Genomic DNA, 27840 nt, shown 5'->3' with positions numbered 1-27840 from the left:
TTGGCCTGGTAGCCCTCCATCATACACAGCCTTTAAATGCCATTTCAGTCCCCATCAAGGCAGAAATCAGCAGTTGCAATTTTTAATACAGCTGTGAAACAATAGGACATATTAAAAGCTGCATTTTTGACAGCATGTTCGCAGTGATTTATGAGTTTGTATATAATTTGATTATTCTATTAATTTTACTGATTACTGATTCAGCTAATACAGTGAAGGTCACTTACAAAATAAATCTTCATTACATTTCACAGAAAGTAACTGCCTCCAACTAGTTGTTTTCTTTAATTAAACACTAATGTAACAAGAGAGAAAACAGGCTTCAGGGTTGCTGCATCTGTTGATACAAGAGGAGTTTACTGCTTTGATGTAATGCTCTGTGATATTAATTGAACAAAAATAGAATGTCTCTCCATTTGACATTTCGATTTCCAACGCTGAGATACCACAAAAACACTCACATTACAGACTTAGCCTTAGTTCACTCTGAAAGAATTGTAAAACTGTATCAAATAATTTTACACCAATATCTAGCTTTTATTTTTAGCATGTAATTTGTCTTCTGCTTTCTAAAACACATGTTTTGATTAATTTAATAATTGATTCGTTTAATTGTGCATTTTTTCTATAGTAAAAACTACTTGCTTCTCTCCTTAAAGCTGAATACTCCATGTACAGCACTGCAAGCTTTGGAGAAAGATCAAAGAAAAACATGGCAAGGCTGAGATAATGAATTGTCCTCTTTCAGTTTATTTTTACACACAGAGCAAGCTGTGACCTGGTTCTCATGTTAAATTCTGTTTCCTGAAAGGCCCCTAGAACCTCAGCCTTTCCTCCAATGTTGCTGTGTTCTAAACACATTAACAAGTAGAGTCGAGACAAATCAAATAAATAAAATAGCTACAGCTACAAAAAATGATGGTTAATCGTCCCAACAAAGGGTTTTCATACCAAAGTCAAAACTTGGTGTGTGCATCCACCTGGATAATACCAAAAATCCCACCCTCCCCAAAAAAGCAATAAAGAAAATGATCAATGTCATCCTGAACTATCCTGGCATTTGGAAAGCTGTGGAAATGAAAATATGTGCCAGAAATGCTTAAGGAAGCAGATGAAGAGTCAAATTTTTTGACTTTTTCCTGCAGGCTGTGTTCATTATTCCTGTGAAATTTAAAAAGGTCCTGTAAGATCAGAGAAACAGCCTATGGTCTAAATCCATCAGCAACATGACAATTCTAAACCAATCTCAAAGTTCCTGCACCTACCCACCAGTACTCAGCTCACTCACAAAGAGTACTTTGAGCCTGTTGCCCAAGGTAAGATGATTTCTTTCCCCAGATCTCCCCTTCCTTCTGGAAAACCAGGCTGGGACTGGGAAATGCTGCAGGAAGAGGAGCTGGAATGGCAGAGCTGGGGTACCAAATTTAACTTTAAAACTAAGAAATCGCTCCTTTTGACTGTATGCAATTTAGACTGCACTACAGAAATAAAGATTCACATCCTCTGAAACATTCCAGTAGTGAACACAGTATCTGCCAGTAAAACACACAAGATAAAAACTGCTGGGCTTGCCTTGGTTTAGAGCACAAAGCTCTAGCTACTTATCACTGACCCTAAATAGACCCTCTGTGCACTTCTCTCCATAATTACAAAATAGGGGGTAATTTAAGTCTATTTCATCAGAGTCTGGCAAGGCTTGGTATTTATTGTTCATGGATTCTGCATGACCACAGTGCACTGAAGTACAACTGTTTCAGGAGTTTTAACATTTGAGTTCCTGTTATGTGACGCCCAAGTTTCGGAGTTTGGGAAGTCACAGTTTCTGTGCTGCTGTGAGGGCAGGGAAGTGCAGAGGCACTCCCAAGGCTCCTCTCTGGGGAGGTGGAAGGATGGGACCAGGCTCTAAACCCCATGGAGCTTGCTGGAGAAGCAGCTGCTCCTCACCCAAGGTCATTCAGCTGCAATTACACAACAGCTCTGCCCTCCCAGAGAAGGTGGGGAGAGCAGGACTGCAGGGCAAGGCACAAAACCCAGGCACTAGAAGCAGTCACTAAACATTAGCTCATCTACAAAACCCATTTCTGTGTTCTCTGCCTCCAGAAAAGACACAAAAATTCCAATTCTCTTAACCCTCAATGAAATTCAAAGGCTATTTTACTAATTCTGTCATGTTTAGGAAGCTACCTTTCTCTGTCTTCTGGTTTAATGGAAAAGGACTCTGCTAAATGTAATTTGCCTCCTCATCTCAGATTTGCTCCAGTAATAAACAATCCTGTCATTTCCACAGCTCTCCTGATAATGCTGCGAATATTCACATGTCTGAGTCAGAATTCTCAGGAAGACCCTGTAAGGCACAATTTGCACATCCCCACACAACAGGAAGGAATTTCCTTGCTAAGGGACTGGGAAGAGGTAATACCAAATAATACATTAGGATACATTTCCCTCCTATCATCACCATTACCCTAATTATTAAACCCTGAAAAAGTCATCTCACAACAGCATTTGTATTTTGTGCTTTTAGGTTCTAAACATGTTTTTAAAATGAACCAAGATGATCAAGAATGAGAGTAGGACAATGTAAGTCTGACCCCTCAATACAATTTCTTGACTGAAAACTTTTCCATGCCTAGTTAGGGATGGGAAATCAAACACTTTGACAGCATCCACATGATTCAGAGCATCCCATGTGATGGATTCTAATGACTGAAGGCCTTCACCAGCTATAAACTCCTGCAGAACACAATTTCTAGTCAGAAATAACAAGGAGCAGAACAGCTCTCGTGTTTGCAAGCACTTTTTAAAACAAAGAATCGACAAACACTCAGAAGATAAAATCTAAAATGGGAAGGTATTATCTAAGTTTCATCGACTTAATGCATTTTTCAACAAAGGTTATTTCCAAATTAAAAGACTTTTCCTGTCAAATTCTGAGAAATACTGTGGGCAAGGACACAAAAGCATTCCACAGCTGTATTAACGACAAGGCTCACTGATCTGTGAATAACCTGAAAAAAATGAAGATTATTGAGTTACTTTACCAATCTATCCATCCATCACTAGTGAACAGGTCTCAGAATGATGGATTATCTCGCTTCCCTCATGTTTATCCCAAGAAAGAGTTTCTCCTTAGAGGGAAAAACAAACAACTGATCCTACAAACAATCCTGCTAACTCTGCTTGCCCATTTTGCATTCATCTGCCAACAAAGTGAGAAGAAATATATCAAGTTTGTCTTTAAAGGCCAAACTACATTTGAAGTTTTATTATTTCCCTGAAGTGCAAGTGAAAACAATTAAAGAGAAAAGCAGCACTGCAGCTACTGGTACCATTCAGTATTTTAGTACAACTCAAGGAATAAGTTGTCAGTAATTCCAATTACATTTTCTGGTCCAAAGAAATGGAATAATTAAAAGTGATAAAAGCTAGATAAATATGGAAATTAGGTATTTTGAAATGGAGGACTGAGCTCATATCCCACTGTGTTTTTTACATCACCTGTGATTGTTTCACATGTGCTGACACTCAAATCTGTCACACCTGATTGTCACTAGGAATTAACACTGTTTGAATTTCTCATTAATATGCTAAACCATACAATTTGCACCGAAAGTTCTGCATCTTGCTAACATGCAGAGACATGATACTCATGCATAGATTAGCTGAAAAACATGGTGTGCCCAATTTTTAATAAATTATTGCAGTTGGGTTTCCTGAAGTCCAGTCTTGATTTCAGACCACTAAAACCTTCCCAGATTGTAACAGGGACATAATTGGGAATTTTAAAGCACCTGAGACTACCCCAGAAGCTGTGACATAGGTAATAGTGCACATGTAAAGGTAAAACTGATTATTCATTTTTAAATATATACAGGAACCCTCGGAATCAATCACACTATCCATCTTATCTCAGCCTGGCCTCTTAATCTTCCTGTAAATATGGGCACTGAAAGAGATGGAACTGTCTTAATCAGATCTTTCCTCCATCACTAAATTACTGCTGTCACTGCCACGGAGACAGAAATTACAATTTCAGCCAGAATCTGTAGGGACTACTACAAAGGGTGACACTGCCTATCAAATACACAATGGGAAAGCTCAAAGTCTGTTTATCGGAAATGCACATCATTAACCAACTACCCAGAACAGTCAGGGACTCACCAATTCCTTTGGCCACGCAGCCGAGGATATTCCAGCACCTCCTGACATCTGTCAGCTTTTGGATAACTCTTTGGATAACAGACACAAGAGACACAAGGTGTCCCTGTAGAACCTTTGTGACATGACATGGTGGACAGTCACCAATTCCCTCTGGAAGTTCACATGGGAGTAACCTACTGCTTCTCAGAAAGTCAATTCCTTTTGCATGTTCATATTTGCGTGAGTCCAGAGGAAAGCATCTGAAACCAAACTGAAGAGAAACTTTGCCTGCTCTGGCCCAAACTCAGTGTGTTCACAAAGCAAACACAGCAGCAGATGTAAAGGCTTGTTTGGGTTTTCCCCAAGAATGAGATATTCACTTGTACTTAACACCAGACTATTGCTACATCATTAGAAAGGACGAGTCAGAAGAGCTCTGTACCAAGGAGGAAGCAAAGGAAGCTGTTAAGGGCCAGTAAAGTTTTGCTGCTTGTCAGCTCAGGAGAGCAGGAGGCTCCCAATGACCTTCCTTGTTCCACGACTCCAATTTATGGAGACAGAAACCTCCCATCTGTACCTCACCATATTGGGATGTACATTACAGTGATATAAAAGTTTAATTTTCTCTCCTAAACCATCCCTGCTTAAACCAATAAAGAAGGAAGAGCGCTTCTGCTCACTCGAGTGTCGTCAGCAGTTCCAAAAGGTTGTGGTGTTTATGCAGGATTCATTTGGGATGCAAGGATGTGACTTACAAATGTCTTTGACTCATTCCCATCAATATGCATGTGTGCCATTTATAACAGTAGCCTTGATGAGAACACACAGTGTAACTGGCTGCAAGAAACGCTTAAGAGGTTTACATTAAAGCAGAATATAGAACAGTGGTTAGAAATCACAGGCCAGGTGACACCTTCCTCTGATAAGCTGGTGATAAAAGCTGTAGGCTGTGATCTATAGGCTCTGGCATTGCCTCTTTACTCCACAGCCCCAGCAGCATTCTTCAGCTACGGCTCACTTTGAGCAAGACACAATCCTGAGGGCAGAACACCCTTAAAAATTGTGATTAATCTCAAAAAATATTATGGTTGCCTCCTAAATTGTTCACTTAAAAAGAAAAGACAAAAAAAAAATTTGTATTAGAATATTTGTAATACAAACCTTTTAGAAGTATAATTACCTTTTGGTTTGACAGATTAATTTGCTTCATCTATTAAAATACCCTCTTTGTTGCAGAACTCATAGATTTTAGCAAAAAACCCCTAAAATGCAGCAACCAGTGATCTGAAATAGAAAGTTCAGGCCATCTGAAGAACTCCTGTCATCACAGAATGATTTTCTGATAAGAACATTTATAATACTTCCAGACACCTCTACTGCTAACTTGAAATATACTGCTGTTACAGATCAGAAAACTGCATGTGCTGGTTATTAAATAAAAAAATTAAGCCAAAGGGATTTTGAGAATGCAAGAAAAATTACATGGATAAGAATCTACAGAGGAAAAAAAAACAAGCAAAATTTTAATTTAATTATTAAATTTACTTTTTTTCCCCCAGGTATTTGAAGCCAAGGAAGGCTGAACTGCCAAAAATGTACTACTTCAATGGCTCTGCTAACATTCTGATTTATTAATCTGCTGGTCACACAGATACCTGGCCTCACATGAAGTCCTATAAAGACACAGAGACAGTCATAAAATCCCGAAACACAAGTTCTGTTGTATGACTGTATGCAGAGCAGTTACCTAACCCCAACTCTTGTTCCCAAATTATCTGTCCAATCACCTAATTACATAGGTCTGCACTTTAAATCACCATATAAATACAGCTCAAGGAGCAGATGAAAGGCTACTGACAAAAGATGGTAGCAAATAACATTTCTATTCAATGGAGCACAATTATTCCAGAATGTTTCTATCAACATATAACTGCATCCATCCCATACACAGCCCAGCAGGATCAAGCTGCTGAGGCCATTCTTCTGGCAGTAATTTAAGGACTGTTCTGGAGAAGAGAAACAGAATCTATCACAGAGACAAACAGGAATACACAACAACCTGCTGTAAACCAGAATTTCATAGTAGCACACATGTAAAAAAGCAGAACTTGTCCAGCACCAAACAAAGCAGGTAAGACCCTGCACTGCTATTTAAGGGACTGATGTACAAATATATCACTCAGACAAACTGGCCTCACCAGGCAAAGCTGCTTTTTTTAAACAGAGCTAATGTTTACTTCAGACCTACAGGTTACCACATTAAACCTACACTGAGCAGATGGAAAGGCTGCTTGCCAGCAAAAGCAAAGATGAAAAAAACCCTCAGCCTTTTAAAAGGCAGTTGAACTGTTGGAAACAACTGAAATGAAAACCACCCACCCTCTGCACACAGGTCCTTGATGGTCCCCAAAAGCACCCAGCACCAGCCCTGTGCCAGAACCATGGGCCAGGGACACCTCAGGAAGCAGGGCAAGGACTGCACTGCCACTGCCACACTCAAGTGGATCTCGGTTTATCCTGGAATCAACTGGGCTTTTTTGTTTCACTTGCTTTCTAAGGCTCAAGGCGTGGAGAACATATGGCTGCTGTTTGGGATGGCAGAACGTAGCAGTGGCTCAGTGAAACAGAGCTGCATGGGATCTGCTCTGCTGTTCAGTTCATAGGAGCTGGAACCTCTAGTCTAGAGAGAGCTACAAAATAATGCCATGATTATTTTCACAGCAATTGTCCTGTTTGTGTAAAAGTCTGTGACGTAGAAACGTTTGTTTTAAATGTAATTGTAAACTGGACACATGGCACCCTTCCCCTCTTTCAGAACAATGCAGTTCATTATTAAATACATACCTGTGAATGGTAGATGAATTCTCAGCATTAATTAGTAACACAAAATGACAACATGGATCTTCCTGCAGCTTCAGGGAAGACTCATACACAAATTTTTTCAACCCACCCAAATTCACAGTCACCCTTTTGGACAGATATCCCTGAGTCTCCTCTGTCAGATTTAAAAAGGGGCAGCTACACATGGGTTAAATTATGGCTTTCTCATTTCCTAGCACTTATTAACTTACTCACAGCAGCCAGCAGCTGCTACAAGCTGCATTTGTAATCCAATGAAAAATGCTGCAAAGTGTCGTAGGGAATGATACCTCTTACATTACAAGGGTTTCCTTTTTGGGATATGTCTGGGTAAGTGAGGCTTACCTGCAGAAGCACTGTGGGATCTCTCCTTGCCCATACAGAGGGAACAAAAACGGGGTGTTGCCATAGCGGCCAAGGCACTGCAGGAATTTTTTGGTTGCCTGAAGCCCTTCCAGAGTGCTGCTCTCAGTCTCTGACACCATTGCAATGGAGTGAAGGATGAAGTGCTGCAAGCTGGGGGTCAACTTCCGTGTCTGGAGGAACTGAGCAAACGTGCTGTTCTCGTAGTCTGGGGGAAAAGCACACAAGGCACTGAGCACACTCTAACATCTGCACTGCCTCCTGGGCTTCTGCTCAAACAAGTGCTTTTGGATTCCAGTAAACAAAAGCAAGAGAGTTTTTCAACAAACACCTTACTGAAAATGGATCATCCCATCAAATGAAAGTTAGAACTACTCCCAGAAAGTGAGTTCTCAGAAGACAGAAATAATAGCACTCCATTAAAATATTTCAAAATATCATAAACCTACTTGACGGGTCTCCAATGGCATCACCTATTCATTCTGTTAGACTTGATCTAGACTTGATCTAGATCTTGATCTTGATCTCTCTCTCCATTTCCCAGTCCCGAGAGAAAAGTGAGAAACTGAGGACAAAAATCCACTGAAGTGCCTTGAGATTCTGTGTCCTGTAAATTACCTCAGATTACACCCACTCCAGAACAGGACTGCTGCATCCACACTGCCAGTGCTACACTGGATATTTATGCTCAGAGAAGCCCCTCACACAGTGCCACAATCCAGAGATGAGAAGGTGCAGTATTTATTTCAATTTGATGACTTGCTGGCAACAAACAAATGTGGATGAGACAGAGAGCAGAGAGGGAGCAAGGATTTCATCTTCCCTTTAAAATAATATTATTGCTGGCACATTTTGAAATTCAAAGCAACACAAGTCTTCTGGGAGATGTTTAAAGCATGTTGGCATTGATACATCTCTGAAAAGCTTTAGTCATCTTCATAACTGAAAGATTTTTTGCCAGGAAAAGATTGTATTTAAGCAATAGTATACTTCCATACTATTCAGAGATCTGCTCTTACTTCAGTCCTGGATAAATTCCTAACTAGTTCAGAAACACTTCCATCAATGGAAGTATTACCAAGCTATATATTCTGTTCAAGATTCAACCACTGCTTTATTACAAATGTATCTTACTGTTTTTTGTACAGCCATGCAAAAAGTCATAAAATTACAGGTTTGTTTTTTTTTGTTTTATCATTCTAAAAAAATTCTCAAGTTTTCCTCACTTCAAACTTCTTATATAATTCCTTATTTTACAGAAATAAAAAAAATTCATCATGCTCATGAACTCTTCCTATTAAAAGTCTGCCTTCCCACGAATGCAATGATCTCATCAAGAGCAATTTTAAATTTCTGAAGTTTTTACATTAGCCTAATCTGACTCAAAATATTCTCAATTACTTCTCAGGCTATTTTAAAATGTAGGAACAAAATCTGTTTAACTGTCTCTGTAAGTAAAATAAATCTAATGTTATTTAGGTACATGAATCAATGGATTCATTTAAAATTGATGTGGCATCTCCTTTTTTTACTTAATAAATTTTCTAAATACCACCAATATCCTCACTCTGAGCACCTCCATTTCTTCCAGCAGCAGCAAACTGAGATCACCTGTAATCAATAAACCACTTCAGCCTAATGAGTTTTTCCCCCTTCAGGATTTTCTGGAGTTCATTACAGACTCTCCTTTTCTCAATCTTACCAGATCTCAATACTGACTGTTCTTCTCTGGCATGTGTTTAATAATTTTCTGATGTTTGTACTCCTCTTTCCTGACTATTTCCTTTTGACAGATTTTTTTTCTCTTTGCCTTAGTTTACTTTTAGACTCCAGGAACTGAGGGCACCCCTTCATTCTTTGTACCCTGAGGAGCACAAACCCAAAGCACCTTCCTCCTGTTGAGCTGATTTCCCTCTCTGACCCCACGCTCATTATTCTTCACACATTATAGCTCAAATCTATTCTGATTTCCTCTCATCTAAATAAGCCAACACTTGATAAAAGCACTTTGAACTTGCCCTTTACAACTAAAGAGCATTAAATTACATTTACTTTCATAGTTAAAAAATTCCATTTTCTCCATTTCTGATTTGTTGTAAAGCATTGTAAAGGTTTACCTAGTAATCCAAAAAAAGTCAGAAAAATCAGATACATCACATTATTTTAAAAAATAGATGGGGGAAGGGAGAAAAACACTTAAAAATGACAAAAAGCATTTTGCAACCTTGCTGTAGTATATAATTTTGCTGTTAAAGAAAAATGTAAATAATAAATGATGTGGGAACTAGAAGAGCAAGTGCTTAAGTAGAAGAATTTAACACTGAGGTGAAAAGGTCACAAAAAGGTCAAAGCATACTTTAAAAATGAATCTGTAAAAATAAACCACGTGAAAACACAGGAGAGCTCTCTGAACTGTGCCTCCCTTGAGGAACTCCTGGGAAGGGAGTGTGCCTTTCTCAATGAGACACTACCTTGGTACTCCTCGGGGTGCTGTTCATAGTCCAAACAAAATGTCAGAAATTTCATAAGCATTCTCTTCTCCACCATGGTGAGCTGTCTGCTGTTGAAGACATCTGCTCTAGAACAAGGCACCTGCAAAGTATTTTTAATAATTTCAGATACTTTCCACACTCTGAATGTAAAAGCATCAAGCAACAGTCTGATCAAATAACAAATACTTCAAATTACTGGTTTCATTTTCAGTTATTTTCTTATATATTTATTTCCCCTATTTTCTATTGTAACTAAAGCTACCAATTTTCCACAGTAAGAATATTAAAAGATCTTTTTTTATTTCCCTTCAATTTCATGTGCATCTCTAAGTGCAGAGGTAATCACTAGAGTTTGTACTAACTATGCCAATATCTCCTGCTGCCATTATCACACTGACTTCTCTTGCATGTAACATAAAGGCAAATCAAGTTGACGTCAGGATCTTAAAACCTAAAATCTGTGAATTTTCAAGATTTAACTGCCAGTGAATCATGGCCTAAACATTTAGCCCGAGGTAAAGATTTATGTCAATATGCTGGACTGCACAACCTTATTTTAGTTTCCTTTGATTTTATTTTCATATTTCTATGTAACACATACAAACATCTTTTCTTCCAAAAATTAAATTAGAATCATAATTAAGGAAAAAACACCAGCTTCTTGTCACAAAATTCTCAAAAAACCAATTTCAAGCTTCTTGACTTTCAGGAGATGAGATGAAACACGTGCAGCACTTGATTTTGTGGTACCTGCTCTACTTTCCCTTCTCGGAAGGCGAGAACTCGCGTGGCGTTTTTGAACTCGGCGTATCTGCTCACGTTGGACTTAATGAGCAGGTCAATTAACAGGCCCCGGGAGTACAGCAACTGCACAGGGAGCAGAAAGGAAGTGTGGGTGAAGAGGATCAGTGAAGCACCCAACAAAATCCTCACCAGCTGCTCCCTAAATCACCTGAACCAAGAGGCCCCTTTTCCACAGGTCAATTCCATGACTCCCAAGCTAAGGTCTAGTCATACACAAGTTAATCATCTTTCTAGAAGCTACAAATATATGATGAAATGCAGAAGGGCCAGAAATGTAACTATGAACTGAAAATGTGTGTCTGCATTGAAAAGTCTCGTGGTCCTGAGGAACAGACTTTGCAAGAGCACACAGGAACTTTCTGGATACAGGTTTCCTGGGACACCAACGAGGACGCTACAAGGAAGCTGATGATCCCCTGCCAGGGAAATCCCAGCACAAACTCCTGGCCTTGCCCTGCTGAGCACTCTTGTGGCTGAATTTCTGGGATTCGATGCAATTAACACCATGTCCCACAGTGGGACAGCCAGAGTATAAAAAGGATACAAAACAGCATTGTCTGCTTAACCACCACCCACTGACTGGTGTTCAAGATGTCACTGCAAGGATGCTTGGAAGTGGGATCCACATTTGGAACTTGAAGTTTGCAATAATGATTTCAGAGTGTCTTCACAAAGAATTGAATGAATTAGTGAAGAGAGTTTATTTTTCAGTTTCCAGAGGTTTGAAAAATCTTTTTAGGCACAATATGTAAAGTGAAGCTACCAACTTTGAAAAAACTTCCCTGTGCTGCAAACCACATTTTTTTATCTTTTCTAAAAGAAAAAAATCTGTATGCAGATTGCTCTTTCTTGTTTAAAAATACGCGTTTTTAATGGCACTATTTAAAAGGAGAGATTTTGTTGGTACTACCTAAGTGCTACATTTCATGACATTTATTTCAAGGCATTATTTCTGAGCTGTGCTTTTTGATCTCTTTGGTTATAAAACACTTAAGGCCACATATTAAATAACTCATGTTTGTTTTAGTGGTAACAATTCTTACTTCTCAAGAGTGGCTATTTTGCCTCAAAGGCGCTGTCTCAACGTGAAGGGTTTTAAAACAAATGTCAGCATTTTAAGCAAAGTAAATGTACTTAAACAAAAAAAATCATTCCGTTCCTACCTTAGAAACTAAATCAATATTAAACCTTCTGCCTTCTCTAACAATTTGGGAGTAGGTGATTCTCTTTGGTTCTTGGGCAGCATTTTCAGAGGGTTCAGCTTCCGTCTTTGCCGGCTGTGGAGCGGAGTCGCCTGCGGCCGTGCTGGGAGCAGCTCCAGTGCCAGGGGCTGCTCCTGCCCCATCCCCTGCAGCCGCCCTGGCTGCCTCAGTTCCCAGGGCCTGCTCTGCCTCTGGGCTCTGTGGCTCCTCTCCAGGGCTCTCCACTGCTGGATTCTCTTTCTCCGACCCCGGGGAAATCCCCTCTGCTGCTGGACTCTGCTGTGATCCCGGAGGAATCCCCTCTGCTGCTGGACTCTGCTGTGATCCCGGAGGAATCCCCTCTGCTGCTGGACTCTGCTGTGATCCCGGAGGAATCCCCTCTGCTGCTGGACTCTGCTGTGATCCCGGAGGAATCCCCTCCGCTGCTGGACTCTCCTTCTCCGGCCCTGGAGACTCCCCCTGGGCAGCAGGGGCTCCAAACACAGGCAGCTTTGGCAGTGCACCAGCTTCTTCAACACCTTCAGCTGAATCCTGACTGATTAAAAACACAGAGGGGAAAACGAGGGGGAAAAAGTCTTTTTGAAGAGTCTTAAAAACTTGTTTGAAGTTTTGAGTTGGTGCCAGAGCAGAAACCTCAAGCATTTCTAGGAAAAGCATTAGAATTTCTTTATCCTGGCCCATTCAGGTGTTCCACCCACTAACAAACTCTGGTTCTTTGGCTGCAAAGCTATAATTCAAGAGACTATTTTTATTGAGGAGAAAAAACACCAAGAAAAATTTGAGGTTTTACTTTCCATATACTGAAAAGATAGAAGGATCTCAAAATGAAAATCAAGGCCCTCATGGTGAAACAATACACAGCTACATAAACAACAGAAATGGACTATTTTGAAATAAAAACAGTAACTTGATCAGGTGTTCCCTATGGATTAAAACCCATTAAACTGAAAAGCAAATATGTATTAAGGTCATTAGGCTGAGATACTGCCCTGAAGAAAACAGACAAGCTTTACACAACCGAGCTCCTCTGCAGCCATGATCCCAGCAGGGCCATTGAGAACCTGACCACTGGGACCCAAAGCTTCACTAAAACTTTCAAATTCCTGTTAAAACTCTGCCCTTGCACTCTGATTAGTTGTTCAGGCAGCAATGCTGTTATGCAAGTGCTCCAAATCCATGCACAGGGCATGAAGGCAGCCAGTCACAGAGAGACATTCCCACATAACATTCCCTCTGCACAGTTCATCTCCTTCCCACAACATTTCTTTAAAATTCCCCTTATAAAGCAGCCCTCCACTTTTAATCTCATCTACTTGTTTTATGCTAAACTTCAGTGACACCTCCCTTAGAAAGCAGGACTTTTGAACTGGGTTTAGTTTACACTGCCACTGAGATGAATCAAATCAGTGTCATTGTAAGTGAAAGGAGTTCAGCGATAATTCCAAACTATCTTTTTATCTTTATACCACAAGCCATTAATGCACTGAATAAACAATTGAATCTTGGCTGAAAACTAATGAACTATGATTTTAAAGGTGACCTGCAAACACAGAGTATTAACAGGCATGTTGAAATTCCCAGAACAGCAAGGAATTACTCAGCATCAATACCAAAACGCTCCCTCACACACCTGCAGCCCTGCAGATGGAAGCAAGAGCAGGATTTCTGTTGAAAAAGGAACAAAGCCTGGTATCCTTTAAAAATTGCTCCTCATTTATGAACTCATGGAGCTCACATGGACTCAGGAAAAGTTTGGAAGTGATCTCCCAGCTTGGGCACAGTCACCAGGAAACACTTAACTCATGCCTGGGGTAAAATATTGCCCTGGGAAATGGAGGAACTGCTATAAGGAAGCACTAATGAGAGAAGGCTGTTTCTGTACATTAATTATGTTTTTTTGCTTCAGATTGCCAGCATTAAGTAACTATAAAATATCAAACAGAGATAAGTACTTTGTCAAATGTTGTTCAAAAAAGTAATCTCTGCTACAAATAAAAATGAAAGTCAATTAAATTCTGGGGTTCTATTTGGATTTTTGGTTTTTTTTAGGATTTTGGAATATGGTGTTTGTGAAAACTGCAAAAGCTCTTGCCAATAATTCAGTAACTAAGAATGAAGCTTTTATTTAACTCAACCTAAACCTTTATAACAAAATTTCACAATAAGGTTTTCTTTCTAACTTCTCTCAATCTCAATGAACAGTTTATCTTATTTTAAACATATTTGATTATTACTTTTTAAAATCAAAATAAACTTGGATTCGTATCATAATACACTGCATTTATATCACTCTGAAAAGCAGTGTAACAGAAATATTTACATATTTTAAATCTCTATTCACTTCCCATTAAAGAATAGGTAAATCTCCATGATTTGCAGCTCCACACTTTTTATAATGAGAGCCTAAAAACTGTATATAATCTAAATTCATGACATCCTTCCTATAGGACCAAATATTCCTGAATAATGTAAGAGCTGTCTATAAAAATGACTCAAATTGAATTTCTGTACAGACAATTCTTCTCCTAATTCAGAAAAAAATAATACATCTGCAGACAAATTGTTGTGTAAATTTAGAATATTATCTTCCACAATTCATCAATTAATGGTACTAACAAAGGAATATCTTAAAATGAATGTGTCTTATTAATGCCTTGTAACAGCAACCCCTTCAGATAGGTCAAATGAAAAATTGCCAACCAGCTGGTTAATTTATTCAGCACAGGTGTTCACTATTTATTTTTCAGCCATTTGCCTTTTTTCAATCCAGCTTGTTGTAGACACAGTATTCTTTCCCTTTGATGGATGCACTTTGTTCTAAGGCCATTCATTTCAGATTTGCACTGTGTATATTATACTGCTACCCAGCTGTTTATTCTTTCAAAATAAATGTTTAATGGTTACTTCATAGGAGTTACTAAAGTTAAGCAAAAACAACAGAATCGAGGCAGAACATGTAAATTTTCAGAAACACAGTAATTGAACTCTCAGAAAGTTTGAAGTTCTTTTGGAGAACTTTTTCTTTGCCAGGTTTATTAATCTTACCCTTGTTCCCTGGGGGAAATGGGTTTTTTTTTTGGTGATGACCAAGACAGCCAGCACTGTACTGAGCTAAGTGGAATGCTTAAAAGCTTAATTTTACCCAAGTACAATCTCCCTTCTAAGTGTGAAATCTCAGTGCCAGGGGACTCATTTGGGAGCCAGCTATCAGTCAAACATTATACACAAAGTTAAAAGACTACGAAACCTTTCCATCTGATTTAATCCTGGTTCTGAACATTATTTATTATGACAACAGGATGACAATTGCAATATCCAAGTGCTATTGCTTTAAAATAAGCATTCCATTTTATCTGCAATCCAGTCAAGCACCACTACTGTGCAGCACTGAACCTTGGAAGAGTCTCAGTCTGTGACCTTCAGATTGCATTGATGTAATTCACACCTTTTTTCCCCTACTTATGATGTTTACAGAAAGAACTCTGTATTTCTTTATGAGGATGTGTCAGCATTTCATTTAGCTACCTATGGTATTTTCTAAGGGATTCAAGGTTAAACTTACAGAACTATCTCAAAGAATTTCCTCTCAGGAATTCTGGAGAATGTTAAGTTCAATACAAAATCCAGAAGATAAAAAATAATAAATGAATAAATAAATAAATAATTACACAGTTCAGTCAGTTAAATTTCTATTCAGTGGATTTAACTTCAGTAAGTTAAATTCATTGCATATAAAAAGGACAAAGGGTAAATATTACTTTAGCATTTTACCACACAGAAGTATTTCATAGTTACAGTACTGTTGTCCATTTGTGTTGCTGTTCTTTTGTATGTGGTTCATTTTACATGTATTTAGGGGTTTAATTTTTGACTATGAGAACAGCAGCTTTTAGGCAAATTAAGAATGGAAAAATTTAACTGATGGCAGTGCACAACTGCCTACTACTACTACTACTACTAATATCTAAACACAACGCTTCTGTTTTCTGCTCAGAAGTAAATCACAAACTCACAAAGTTGGCCAACAAATTGCACTGCACCCAGAGAGGTCATTTAGGAAGGATCAGGTTGTTTCAGTGAATTGATTTCAACAAAGCACAAGGACATGAGAACATTTCAGAGGCCAGGGCTGCTTTTTCAGACAGTGAGTAATATGGCAGCATGGTGAAACCCTTAAAACCAAAAGCACAATATGATAATTTACTCTGGCCATACAAAATTGCTCATGAATTTCTACTTTTCTACTTACTCTCCAAAACAGAAATCTTCTACATGTTGAATAGTTTTATCCTTGCTGCTAAGAGGAATTGCTTCTTCATCCTCAAGGATCAGTTTTCTCCAGTCCTCACATTCATCACTGAGATCTGTCTTTTGCTTAAAAGAACAAGTATAAAAGTACATATTGAACTGTGCAAGCTGTTCTTGAACTATAAATCTCTCTAGACACAAATAATATGTACCATCTAATAATATAGGAAAAAAAACCCTGTTAACTGTCCTGATTTTTTTTCTATTTATGTTTTTTGAGATAAAATAGTAAGAGCTGGTTACTTTATTACACCATGCCAACATTTGTACTACAGCACTGGCTCTATTAATCTGAAACACAGTGGTAAAGGAAAGAAAGGCTTTAGTAGAGAGCTGAATGTAACTTGGAATACAATCTCCTAAAAGACAGGTTTGCCACAGCCAGGGTAGTTCCAGATCCTGTGACAAAGCTCTTTGAATGGAGACCATATGGAAAAACCTGGTGATCTGGGGGATTGTATTAATCTGTGCACGCAGGAATCTCTAAATAATACAACACAACTCATAGAATATGAAGTTCTGGCACTCAGCAAGTGCCCTGATTATGCCAGGAGGCAGCACAGTGTAAAGAGCAGGCATGAGACTGAGCTGAGAAACTTCCATCTTCTACGGCCCAACAGGCTCCGAGCATTTCCGTAAATAACGGAGCAGCCACTTGCTAATCCAGCCCCAGTGCTCCATCTCCTGAATAAATATCCTCCCTGGAAGATTTCTAGTGGACTGCCATGAATCAGATAAACTTTGGTCATTGAAAAATACACTATCAGCATTCATCTTTTTGTCCTGGTTACAGGACATTTCAATGGAAGGATCCAGCACCCACTTTTCTGCCTGTAAGGAAGAATCAGCTGAATACAAATGAGACAAAAAAAAAAAAAGGGCTGAAACATCAGAGAGAGGAAAATAATCAAAGAGGAAATGGAGAAGACCAGACTATCATAAAGGAACTGAAACAATGGTGGAGTTGCTTCTCTTTAAGCTCAAGAAGCCAGAAGTGTGGCCGAGCACCAGGCTGGTCTCAATCAGACTGACAAGGCAGGCAGTCAGAGCCTCAGACTGCCAGGCCAGATGGGTGAGGCTCAACCAGCAAAGCTGGGAACTACAAACCTCTTTGATCTGTCAAATTACCCAAGAGCAAAAGCAGGAAGGTGATTTGTCTTGGAATAAATCATGCAAACAACAGAGATTCAATGGTAAGGAGGCCTAAAAGAAACAATTTGGGAAATTTTTACCTGATTTTCTTTAATCCATGACAATAATCCTGAAAAACTAAAGCTGGCCCAGTTTCCACCATAGTAATTTCTCCTGTAAAGAAAAAACAAAAGGAAAACCTGTTGGACAGGTAAAACAACTTTCCCAGATTTAAAGAAAAAAACAACCAAGTATGACGCATTCAAAACATTTTATATGGCAAGATTTTTCAGATGCAGAATAGATAAAAATAAGTATTTTGCAACTCTTAATAAAATGCAAAATTTCCATTTTCCTCCTTGTATGCATCTCTGATCAAGCACACTATAGTCCAAAATCAAATTACTTGCAGGGTAAATGGATAATGCTGAGAACAACACATGGGGTGGTGTGAAGAAAAGGAAAACAGAGATTATACTGCTTTTTGGCCAAGACTGGCTCTCTCATCCATTATGTCAAATACAGGAAAGTGCAGTTTATTGCTTACCTACTGCCTGCGCAACATATTTTGCCTATTACAGACTGTGAAGATGTTCTGGCAAAACACTTATTGAACTGCATGTACTGCAGGTGGAGCCAAAGGAACTGATTTGTACAAAGTCATCATCCCTCCCTGAGCACTTCCCAATTTCTGTTTGCCACCTTCTTACTTGAAAAATGATTATTTACTGCTTTTAAATCACAGAAAATTAACAGTTCTGCTGTTAATCAAAAACAGTCTCTGCTCTCTCTTTTTAAATTTTTTTACCAATATTTCTCTAAACATCTGTTGGATTAGTTGGCTTTTGTTGTCACGCATAGCACATCTTAAATACTTAACAACTCTGAGAAGAAAAATAATAGAGCAATTACATTTTAAGAAGTCGCCAGTTCTTGCAAAATTAAAGTTATTTCAGGATTTAACTCTGTTTTCTGGCAATGTACTGGCACTTCAGAAGCCTCAAAGATACCAAAAATACCCTCCTGAACAGAGAGCTATAGGGAGGAAGATAGGGTTTGCATTTTAAAGAATAATGTGAAGGCTGTTAAATCAATCTTATCATAACCTCCTCCACTTTTAAATTGTAGAGATCAGTGTGATACCAGTGAAAAGCTAAATTCAGGTTAGATTCTCCTGACTAGATTTACGATGGGCTGCTTTTGACAGGGCTTATCTGCACTGACAGAGACTTCAGCAGGAGTGTCAGCCCCGCTCAGCACCAGGGGCTGCTGCTCTGGACCTCGCTGCTTACTTAGCATATGAAGGACAGATGTCTGCTGAGCACTGCCTAATTGCTCCTGACGACAAACTGACCTAAAAAAGTCTTTCAGCTCCTGCAAGGCAATAGAGAAGAACATAAATAGGACATCTTTTGCACAGACAACAGAATCCAGGGTTCGCTGAATAAAGGTGGCTCCACCAAGGGATGGTGGCGCTGCAGGCCCTGAGCTGCAGGGTGGGCAGCACCGAGCAGCACAGCTCCTTCGGCAGAGTGTTCCCAGCAGGAACTCCAACCCTCTGCAACAGGAGCTCATCCTCGCTCTGTGTGACTGACACGGTGAGCTCCGGAGCTGCTGCTGTTTGGTATCACACAGAACACCAAGCAATGAGGATTAAATCTATGAAATGCCCAGTTCTGTGAGATTTCAATTTGCAAAAGACACTGACAGCTGCATGTGATAACTTCTAGCTGTCAACGGTGCAAGGTAATTTTTTCGTATTTCTTCAGATTCTACAGAATAAAAAATTCAATATCCATGTATTATCTATAATTTCTGAGATTTCCAAAAACCATGACCATGAAGATTTATTTTTAAGGAAATGTGCTTGCTTTGGTTGCAAGTTTCTCGAGTATGGAATACAATATGCAGCTGCTGGAACAAGCAATGCCATGATCACAGAAATCCCAGAAAAAACCTGCCTAAAATTAGGAGTGGGTTTCTTGATTCTCCACCTATATTAAGTCAGGCATATTTAGACTATTTAAAGTTAGAACTTTCAGCAAGAGAAATTAACATTATTTTCACAGAAAGTTACAAAAGTTTGTTTGTGAGCTGTCAGACATCTTTCATGTGAACATTCCTCTGTTCCTCAGCTTGCTTTTCCTTTGAAATTATTTGTTTTACCCAGCGTTGAGGCAACCCAGCAAAGCACTGCCTGACCCTGCTGTGGAGCTCCATCCATTCTGAGGAGCTGGCCCAGCCCTCTCCAAAGCAAAATGAACCACAGCTGTCCCTCCCTTCCTCTGGGGTCTGAGCACCCTTCCCAAGCTGTGTAATGCCACCTCAAATATTCATCTCCTCAAGTAGCAACTTCCAGATTTTTTTTTTTTATCCTGGAATTTTAATTAGTTTCCCTGCACTACATGATGAATCAGGATTGCTTAATTTTCTCCTCTGAAAACACTACAGAAGGAAGACAGAGCAGACATGATTACTGACATAATGAGCAAAGTTTATAGCAAGTCTTGAAGAGGAATTCTGAGAAGAGCTGACTAATGGTTTTACAATTAGGACTCCTTTGTAACCAAATATTTCTGTTAGAATTGCCCTGAAGATGAACTGAGGAATTCCTTTAAGTAATGGTCAAGATCAAAGCCTAATTAAAGCTAAAATATTGTCCCAAAATCTCCAGGCCTAAGCTCCCCTCTTCTCTTGCTACATGAGCAAACTACAAAGATGGATATTCTCTCCCTTTTTTAGGGTTATAATCCAATTATTCCCTAACAAAGAACAGGAATCATTTTGAAGTTATAACAGCACAAATGGAAAATACTTTTTCTACCAAGTTAGAGCACAGATGTTTTCCTTTCCTACCATGCATTATTTCCTAAATTATACTTGCTCAACTCCACCCGTGTTACTTAGATTTCACCTGAATTACAACACTGCTCCTTTTCCTTTACAATTTTCAAATCTCTAATCTACACTTCAGAGCTAACAGCAGAAAAAAGTTTTGCAAACTCTTGGAAATGTAGCTGAAGTACAATTTTACCTCTGCAAATACCTTGTCTCTTCTCCTATGTTACCTTTTCACTTTTTTCTTCAGTTACCAGGACTGAAATAATTGGCAAATTCCAATCTGGAACACTGAAATCACAAATTGTTTCTGACTGATTACCAATCTGAATCTGAACCGAGAAAACATCGAATGTGTTTAGATGTTTAGACAGACTTCTGCAGACAGACTGCAGTTTGAGAAACTGGAGCCTTGTGGAAGCAGGAGACTCCCAATGAAAACCCAAGACCTGCAGAAGCATTTGTTGCCTGTTGGGGAGCTGGCCCGTGCCAGGCCATGGCACAGCCCCCACGGTGACACTCAGAGCTGCTGCTGCCTGCACAGAAGCTGCTGATGCCTCAGGATTTCCCCCAAGAGCTGCCTCAATGTGACTGTCCTGCATCTGATCTTCCAGAAAGAAGTCCTGACCCATCAGAGCAGCTGTCTTTTGCACAGGAAGTTACTGCCACATCGATTTTAAGGATCTGAACACAAAATGATTTATGTTTCAAACCCATAAAGTTTCCTGTGCCACCTATTAGTACACAGGCAGATGTGTTAGAGATTCCCAGTCTGGCCCAGCGATGGTGTTTAGGAGCTGCCTGGCTTTCAAGAGGAGGGGTTTAACCCCAACAGCTCCTGAGATCCTTCAGCCCAACAAAAGGGTGGGTGATGGTGGCAGTCACTTGTGCTACATCACATTATATCCTGGGATATGAACATGACCAAAGGGAATTACCATGGCCCAGCTGAGAGCACGTTTTACTCTCTAACACCTTTGCTGTGAGATTGTATCCTAAGCCAACATAAACAGAAAAAGGACTTTTTAAAGAAAGCTCAAAAGAATTAACAATTTTTCACCTAGTTTTCCTTATTGAAATTAAATAATCTCTTTATTTTTCTTGCAAGAAATTGACCTGCTTAGAGAAGCACGTGCTTTGCTCTCTGGCTGCTGTACTCCCACAGCTCCCTCACTTCACAGCACTTAAAGATCCAAAAGAGGGCTGTACCAAGACACTATCACAACAGGGGTCTATCACAACATATATTTTACAAGTTCTGAAAAAAAAAAGTGAGACAAATTGTCTAGCAGGAAGTGGAACAAACTACAAACAGGGATCTCGGACTGGAGGGATACAGGAACAAGGCCCAGCACAGTTTTGGATGCTCAAATAGAAAATTTTGGACATAAGGAACACTCAAGTGATCTAGAGGAAAGTATAGTAAAAAAACAGGAAAGGTAACAGGTCTCAAGAAGCAAAACATGCCCAGTTTGCTCTACTTCTCACAGAAGTTCAAATTCTGCATCTTGACCCTCCTTTGCCTTTGAATTAAATTCTATGTGGAAAGATAAATAAGCCAGTGAGGACGAATGTAGACAATAAAACTGCAGCTGACAAATGCTGTATTCCAGATGCTGAATATCAAATATAAAACGTGGCTAAACATGCCTCACCCTTAACTGCCCCATCCTCAGTAACCAAACTGGCGCAGAACTACAGATACAGAATTAAAAGAGGCAAATAAACAAAGGACCAAAAGCAGAAGCTTGACCAAGTGGTCAGGAGAAAGTACTTTGCATGTGCACAATTAGTACAGGAAGCATATTCACTTCAAGTAATCCACTTTTAGTCTTGATCTACCTTTCTCCAGCAGCTTCAAATTTAAACTAAGTGCCAATCTCCACATTTTAAATTGCAAATTACTTTTCTAAATCATTTAACAAATATCCTTGAAATTTCACATGTCAACAGCTCATTAATATCTACAGTAAATGTAGCTCTCTGAGAAGAACCACAGATTTTATGTTTATTGAGACAGATAGCTGGCACAGAGAAATAGAGCTCCTTCAATTACTAGTTGGCAGAAGCTAACTTCAGTTTCAAATCAGTCTACAGCAATTTATGGCAACACTGCAGTGAAGTGACTATTTTGAATAAGATTAGCTACTGCTGATGGCAATGCTTGGACAGTGTTTATAAATCAAACTCAGAACTCAGTATTTTATAATAGGCCACTTCCAAACTATCTCCCATAATCACCTATGCAGTATATTATGATCAATGCAAACACGGCTGGAGATTAAAAGTAATAAAACAAGGTACACAAGGTAATGAGAGCAAGTAAACTATAAACAAAGACTTTATGCGTCTATGTGTGCAGTACCTGGTGCCTGACTTAACTCAGGCCTTTGTTCCCTGCAAAGATTAATCAAAGCAGCACCTCCAACACAGCTATTTCACTAACCCCAATTCTCATTTCTTTATACACTGAGAAAACTTTTAATTAATAATTCTGATCATTAATGAAGGGAACGACTTACTTTGTTAAAAGGTAATATTCATCATAGCTAGAAACAGGCATGGATAACAGAAATCAAAGTTCCAGTGGCCAATACTATTACAGACTTTGATAGCAAACAAAAACAAAAATCTGAAATAACACAAGTCATTCTCAGCAAGAGAATGGGATAATTACTGTCAGCAGTGAGAACCAAGGGCACTAAACCTGCAGCCATTCCTGCCTGCAGCAGAGAAGGAGCCATCGGAGTATCCTTCACCACAGCACTCCTGCGCCAAATCCCTGAGCTAGCTTCCAAAAACCGCCTGCTCTATTGATGGAAATAACACCCCCAAAATAAGGCAGAGACAGAAACATAACATTGCTTGGTGCCAGATGAAGAGACAGGAGTCCTGCAGCCCACACTGACAGAGACACAGGAACCCTCGCAGTCAGTTTAGCTCTCAGAAAGGGAAATGACTGGAGTAACTTACGAATCCACATGAAGAACTCTCTGGCCACTCCTGGCACACGCTGCTGCAATGATGGACTCAGGCAAACCTGAAACGACACGTGCAGTTTTTAGAACTTAGCATGCCATGATATATTCAAAACTGCAATAATGGTAGAACTTGGTCAGAAGAAGACAACTCCAAAGAAATTTTACAATGTGAGTCACTGAAATTTTAACAGTCTCATGCTGCTAAAATAATGGACACTATTTTTTGCTCTTTAGCATTTTGCTGACCCTCTTAAAGGCAACTTTGCTTTTATTTTTTTAATAACTGTATGGAACATACCTACCACAAACACTACTCAGTTAAAGCTTGGCACCAGCATCTTCTCTCCACAGCCTGCTCTCATAAGCAGATTGAGTAATTGCCAGCACAACGATGCCCAAAGCTTAGTGGGGTGCTCTGTACCCACATCCTTGGTAATGCAGACAGGTATTACCTGAGGGCATTTTTGTTCACTTCAAAGTGAACAAAACAACTGTGATTGTCCTTAAGAGTGGTATCCCTATCAAAATCTCCCACGTTATGCAATTACACTCTACCAAATCAGTATGTTTTCCCTATATTTAGAAAAAAAAAAATAGAAAAAAAGCACACCAAAAGGCTGTGATAGCTCTGCCAGCAATACATGCTTGGAAAGGCACAGGATCCCACTGGAACTCAATAAATAAATGGGGCTGTTCTGTAATGTCTGCTCCCACTCACCACATTTCACATGCCCAGTTAAATGCCTTGGATTCTGGAGCAGGTTCAGAAAAGCAGGACAGCTCACCAGCTAAGCTCTGTGGCACTAACTTCCCTCAAATCTCTTTTTCAAAGATCTGTTGGCTGTTTAAGCAAGTAATTCAGGATCAGCAATTAAAATTCTAGGGACATTAGAGGACACTTGGGCCATGTATTCAATCAAGGGATGAGATTAAAGGATGTGAAAGGAGCGTTTGGCTGATCTGATTTCCAGCAGCACCAGAAGCAGCTGCACTGGTGCAACTGCAGAGACAGAACTGGAAGGGGAAAAAGCAGCTGTGGAAGGGCACAATCCACTCTGGCTCACTCCATGACAAACATCATCTCCAGCAGAATTCCAGGCCTGTGCTGTCTGTTCTGTAGACAGAACAGTGCCTTCACCAACAAATAAACCCTGCAGTCTAGGAACCATCCCCTGGGAGCTGGGTACACCAGGCACAGTTTCACCAACTCTTCAAACCAGCAAAGCCCAACACAATAATCAAAATAAGGAGATGCAACCTGTGCCCTCATCATCTGCCCCTCCTGACCTCCTTCCAAATCAAATAAATAGTCAATTTTTGGGAGACCAGTTCCACTGTGTTGTCCAAAAGTATAAATATTTGTATCAATACAAAGAAGGAAATGTAAGACAGGCATGACAAATTTTCCAGGAAAAAGCTACAACTTCCCTGAAAATTTTCTGGTTTTAATGATTACTTTTTCAATGGATTTTTTAAAAAATCCTTTTTTGAATTGATAAAGCAGAAAAAGTGAAAATAGTTTTGCATTGCTGACCTTCCACAGCAAGTGAGCGTTTAACAGAATTAACCTCCAGGGGCAGAAGGAGGGATGAACAGTTGCAGCAATTCCTGGGATGTTTGTTTCACAGACCAGAAAGGCCAAAAGTCTTCCAAGCTGAATTTTTGGAAGCAAGAGCTCAAAATACAGACCATTGTGACCAAGGAGAAAATACATAAGTGCAGCACACACTTCAGGACTGCCATGAGACCCTGGCTGCACACAGTCATTAGGTGAGAGCTCCACACTCAGCTGTCCCCCCATGTTTATATATATGGTTCATTTCACTCCCTCTATAAACTATCTGGAATAGAATCTACAACTACTCTTTGTTTGGAGTTCCCAAAAAAGCTTTTCTTTCCCTCATTGGGGCACAGAGAGTATTACTCTAGAAATGGAATTGAGAAACTTGTTTCTCCTTCCTTATTGATAAAAGCCACTGAGAAAGTGTTGTAAAACATCACCGGTGCTGCCTGGCTGACCTGGGCCGAGTTATAGCTACCAGGGCATAACTGATTGCTTTAAGCTTGATCCAATTGATACTGTGTTGGAGGTCTGTTCTTCCATTAACCTTGGATGAAATTGTTCCCTGAATTAGCTTCCTCGCTCTTGAAAGCTGGCATCAATTTTCCTCACCAACCCTGTGCTTCTAAGGCACCGTGGCCCCCCGCATACCCAGTGGTAAGAGTGGGAGCGCGGCTGGAAGGCGAGGCCGGCTCATCCCAGATTTTGGAGAGTTCCCAACAACCTGCTGGATCAGGACACCCTTTGCACTTGGGTGACAACACCTCGGGAAATCCAAGAAATAAATAAGACTGTCACATGGCACCAGTTTCTGAATTCTCTTCTCCAACAGAAACAAGGGCACAGGGAAAAGAGGCAGCTTTGTCAAATGCAAGTTACTCCTCCGTGTGACCTGTACTGCATGGTGGTTACTGAACAAAAGCCTCTTCCAAGAAAGAGGGTTCTGGACAATTACAGTATAGTTATACATTGTTCTTCTCCATCTAGGAAAAAAACTAACTTGGAAAAGCCTGCTTAGAGAAATGGCAATTTATGGAATCACAGCATGGAAAGCTGAACTGCCTCTGCCAGGACACTCAGAGAGTGGTGCAAAACAGATCCCTTCAGATAATCCAGTAACAGAGAAATATGTTCTTACTTGGAAACAGCCTCCTGATCTGAACTTTGATTTCTCAAAAGCCCTAAAATGGATTATATTCAGATTTCAAAATGTGTTTGGATCCTCACTACAAGGCACACTCGTCCTCCGATGTTTGGCTTCCCCTTGGAAAGAAACAAAGTGGCAAGCAGACAGAATTGTAACAATAATTACCTCTAATTAAACTAACAAACATGGTGGCATGGCCACTTCAGTAGGCAGAGGAAACTGAGGTTTGTACCAATGTTTCTGTCCAACACCCTGGGAAGTGCTGGGAGAGACTGCAGGCAGAAGAAGGGTGCCCCGCAGGCAGAAGAAGGGGGCCCAGGGGGCACAAGAAGGGGGCCCAGGGGGCAGGGTGCCCAGCAGGCAGGGGGACGGAGGGAGCCCCGTGGGCAGCACACGCAGCGGGCTCAGGACAGTCCTGGGCTGAGCAGGAAGGTTTCTCTGCACAGGCCCCTCGCTGCCACTGCCTGAGCGCTGCCTCCACCCCAGCCCTCCTGGATACATAACAGGCAGATTCATCTCCATAAATCTCAGAGGTGCTTGCTGCAGGCTGACCTTGAAGCCTGCATCTGGTTGTTTCCAGTAACCTCTGACCAAGATAATCCCCACTACATGAATTTCTGGAGATTCCCTATGAAACAAAATCAGCCATACTCTCATTTTCTAGAGTAGTGTTTTAGAAGTAAAAAAGAAACAGAGGAATTAGCTATACATTATTTAGTTATCCAAAAACCAATTTGATTTTTAGTTCAAATGCAACAAAATTAAAGTTTGAGGTAAGTGCTAAGGTGGAAAACTTTTTTTATTCAGCCAATTAATTTCTGAAGTCTTACAATAATTAAAAATTATAATTCACCTCTGTGTGATCAAAAATTAATTTTAGGCTCACACACTGTGTCTCCTGCTCAGCAGCTGTACCTGCTGCTCTAGTGCTGCACTGCCTCTTGCAGTGCCCTGGAAAGGACGCAGTCACTGCCCCGAGCAATTTCCAAACTCAACAGCTTCACGTCTCCGGGAGCATCCTGTTGCTGAGCTGTTCACTGCAAACTGCTTTGCAGTCATCCAGATGATAAGTTTTTACTGAATTACACAAGATCCATCTTGAAAAGGCTTAAATGTTTAATTTGCTTCACTCCATCTACTAAATAAATCACAAGTGGCTTTTTCATAATACAAAATGTTGAAGGGAAATATATAAAAATGTTGGAACACAGACAATTTCAAAACAATCTTCTGGAGTCAGACAGTTCACCAGCTGCAATACATTCTGTTTGCATCTGAACTTTTAAGTAGAGAAGAGCAGCTGATTCTTGAGGAGCTCACTACAAGATACTCATGGTGTGTTTTTGGTATATGTGAAATTTTAAAAGCATTTAATAATTGAATTGCAAATTAAAATGTTTCTTGTATGTAATATTTAAAGATAAAAATGATTGAAATTTACTCATTTTAATATTTGCTCGTATGGCAGAGCAGTATCAGAAAATACTTCTGCACTACAGAGTATGGCACGGAAATGCCAACTTACTCAGAAAAGTAAGAACATGTTACTGGTCAAGAAAGAAGTCACAAGTAAAAAGTTTCTTCTCCTACACTAATTGCATACAGTTATCTTTGTCTCGTCAGAGGAACCTGGCAATGAAAACCATTCCATCTCACAGTGGGTGGAAATGAACTTTTAGGAAAGGAATACAAACATCTATGCTTGAAATAAAAATTTAACTTCTTACTAAAAATTATACTCACACCAAGCAATGTTCTCCAGCACAAACTACAGCTCCGAGTCTCTTTGGATTAAAGAGACAGCTCTTTGGATTAAAGCAATAGCAAGAGACAAAGCAAAGCACTGGAATGAAAAGATCTGTATAGCAAGACACATACTGAGTTTTATTGTCACTGAGTCTTCTAATACTGTCACTTCTTTTCTGCTTCCCCATGGAAAAAGAGCTTGCTCTCCTTGCTCCTTACACATCTGTAAACACTTCATGAAAGGATACTGAGGAAGTTTCTCCTGCAG

General features: G+C 39.8%; 1 protein-coding gene across 3 annotated transcripts in view; it reads right to left on the bottom strand.

Moving 5' to 3' along the window:
- Positions 1-27840, bottom strand: part of CHM (CHM Rab escort protein) — a 53186-nt gene that overhangs the window by 20643 nt on the left and 4703 nt on the right. For 2 of the 3 annotated variants that reach the window (XM_038164749.1, XM_038164748.1), the window contains exons 2-8: positions 23111-23177; positions 17401-17473; positions 16110-16234; positions 11822-12395; positions 10605-10721; positions 9834-9954; positions 7345-7570 (exon numbers count right to left, since the gene is read on the bottom strand). In XM_038164749.1, coding sequence (XP_038020677.1) covers positions 7345-7570; positions 9834-9954; positions 10605-10721; positions 11822-12395; positions 16110-16234; positions 17401-17473; positions 23111-23177 — 1303 coding nt within the window. Of the gene's footprint in view, positions 1-7344; positions 7571-9833; positions 9955-10604; positions 10722-11821; positions 12396-16109; positions 16235-17400; positions 17474-23110; positions 23178-27840 lie in introns of those variants that run through there. The other variant, XR_005259899.1, reaches the window with a different exon arrangement.

Source organism: Motacilla alba, chromosome 4A, assembly GCF_015832195.1.
Source record: "Motacilla alba alba isolate MOTALB_02 chromosome 4A, Motacilla_alba_V1.0_pri, whole genome shotgun sequence".
NCBI lineage: Eukaryota > Metazoa > Chordata > Aves > Passeriformes > Motacillidae > Motacilla > Motacilla alba.
Note: the sequence above shows the minus strand (reverse complement) of the source record. Positions and strands in the feature narration are given on the sequence as shown.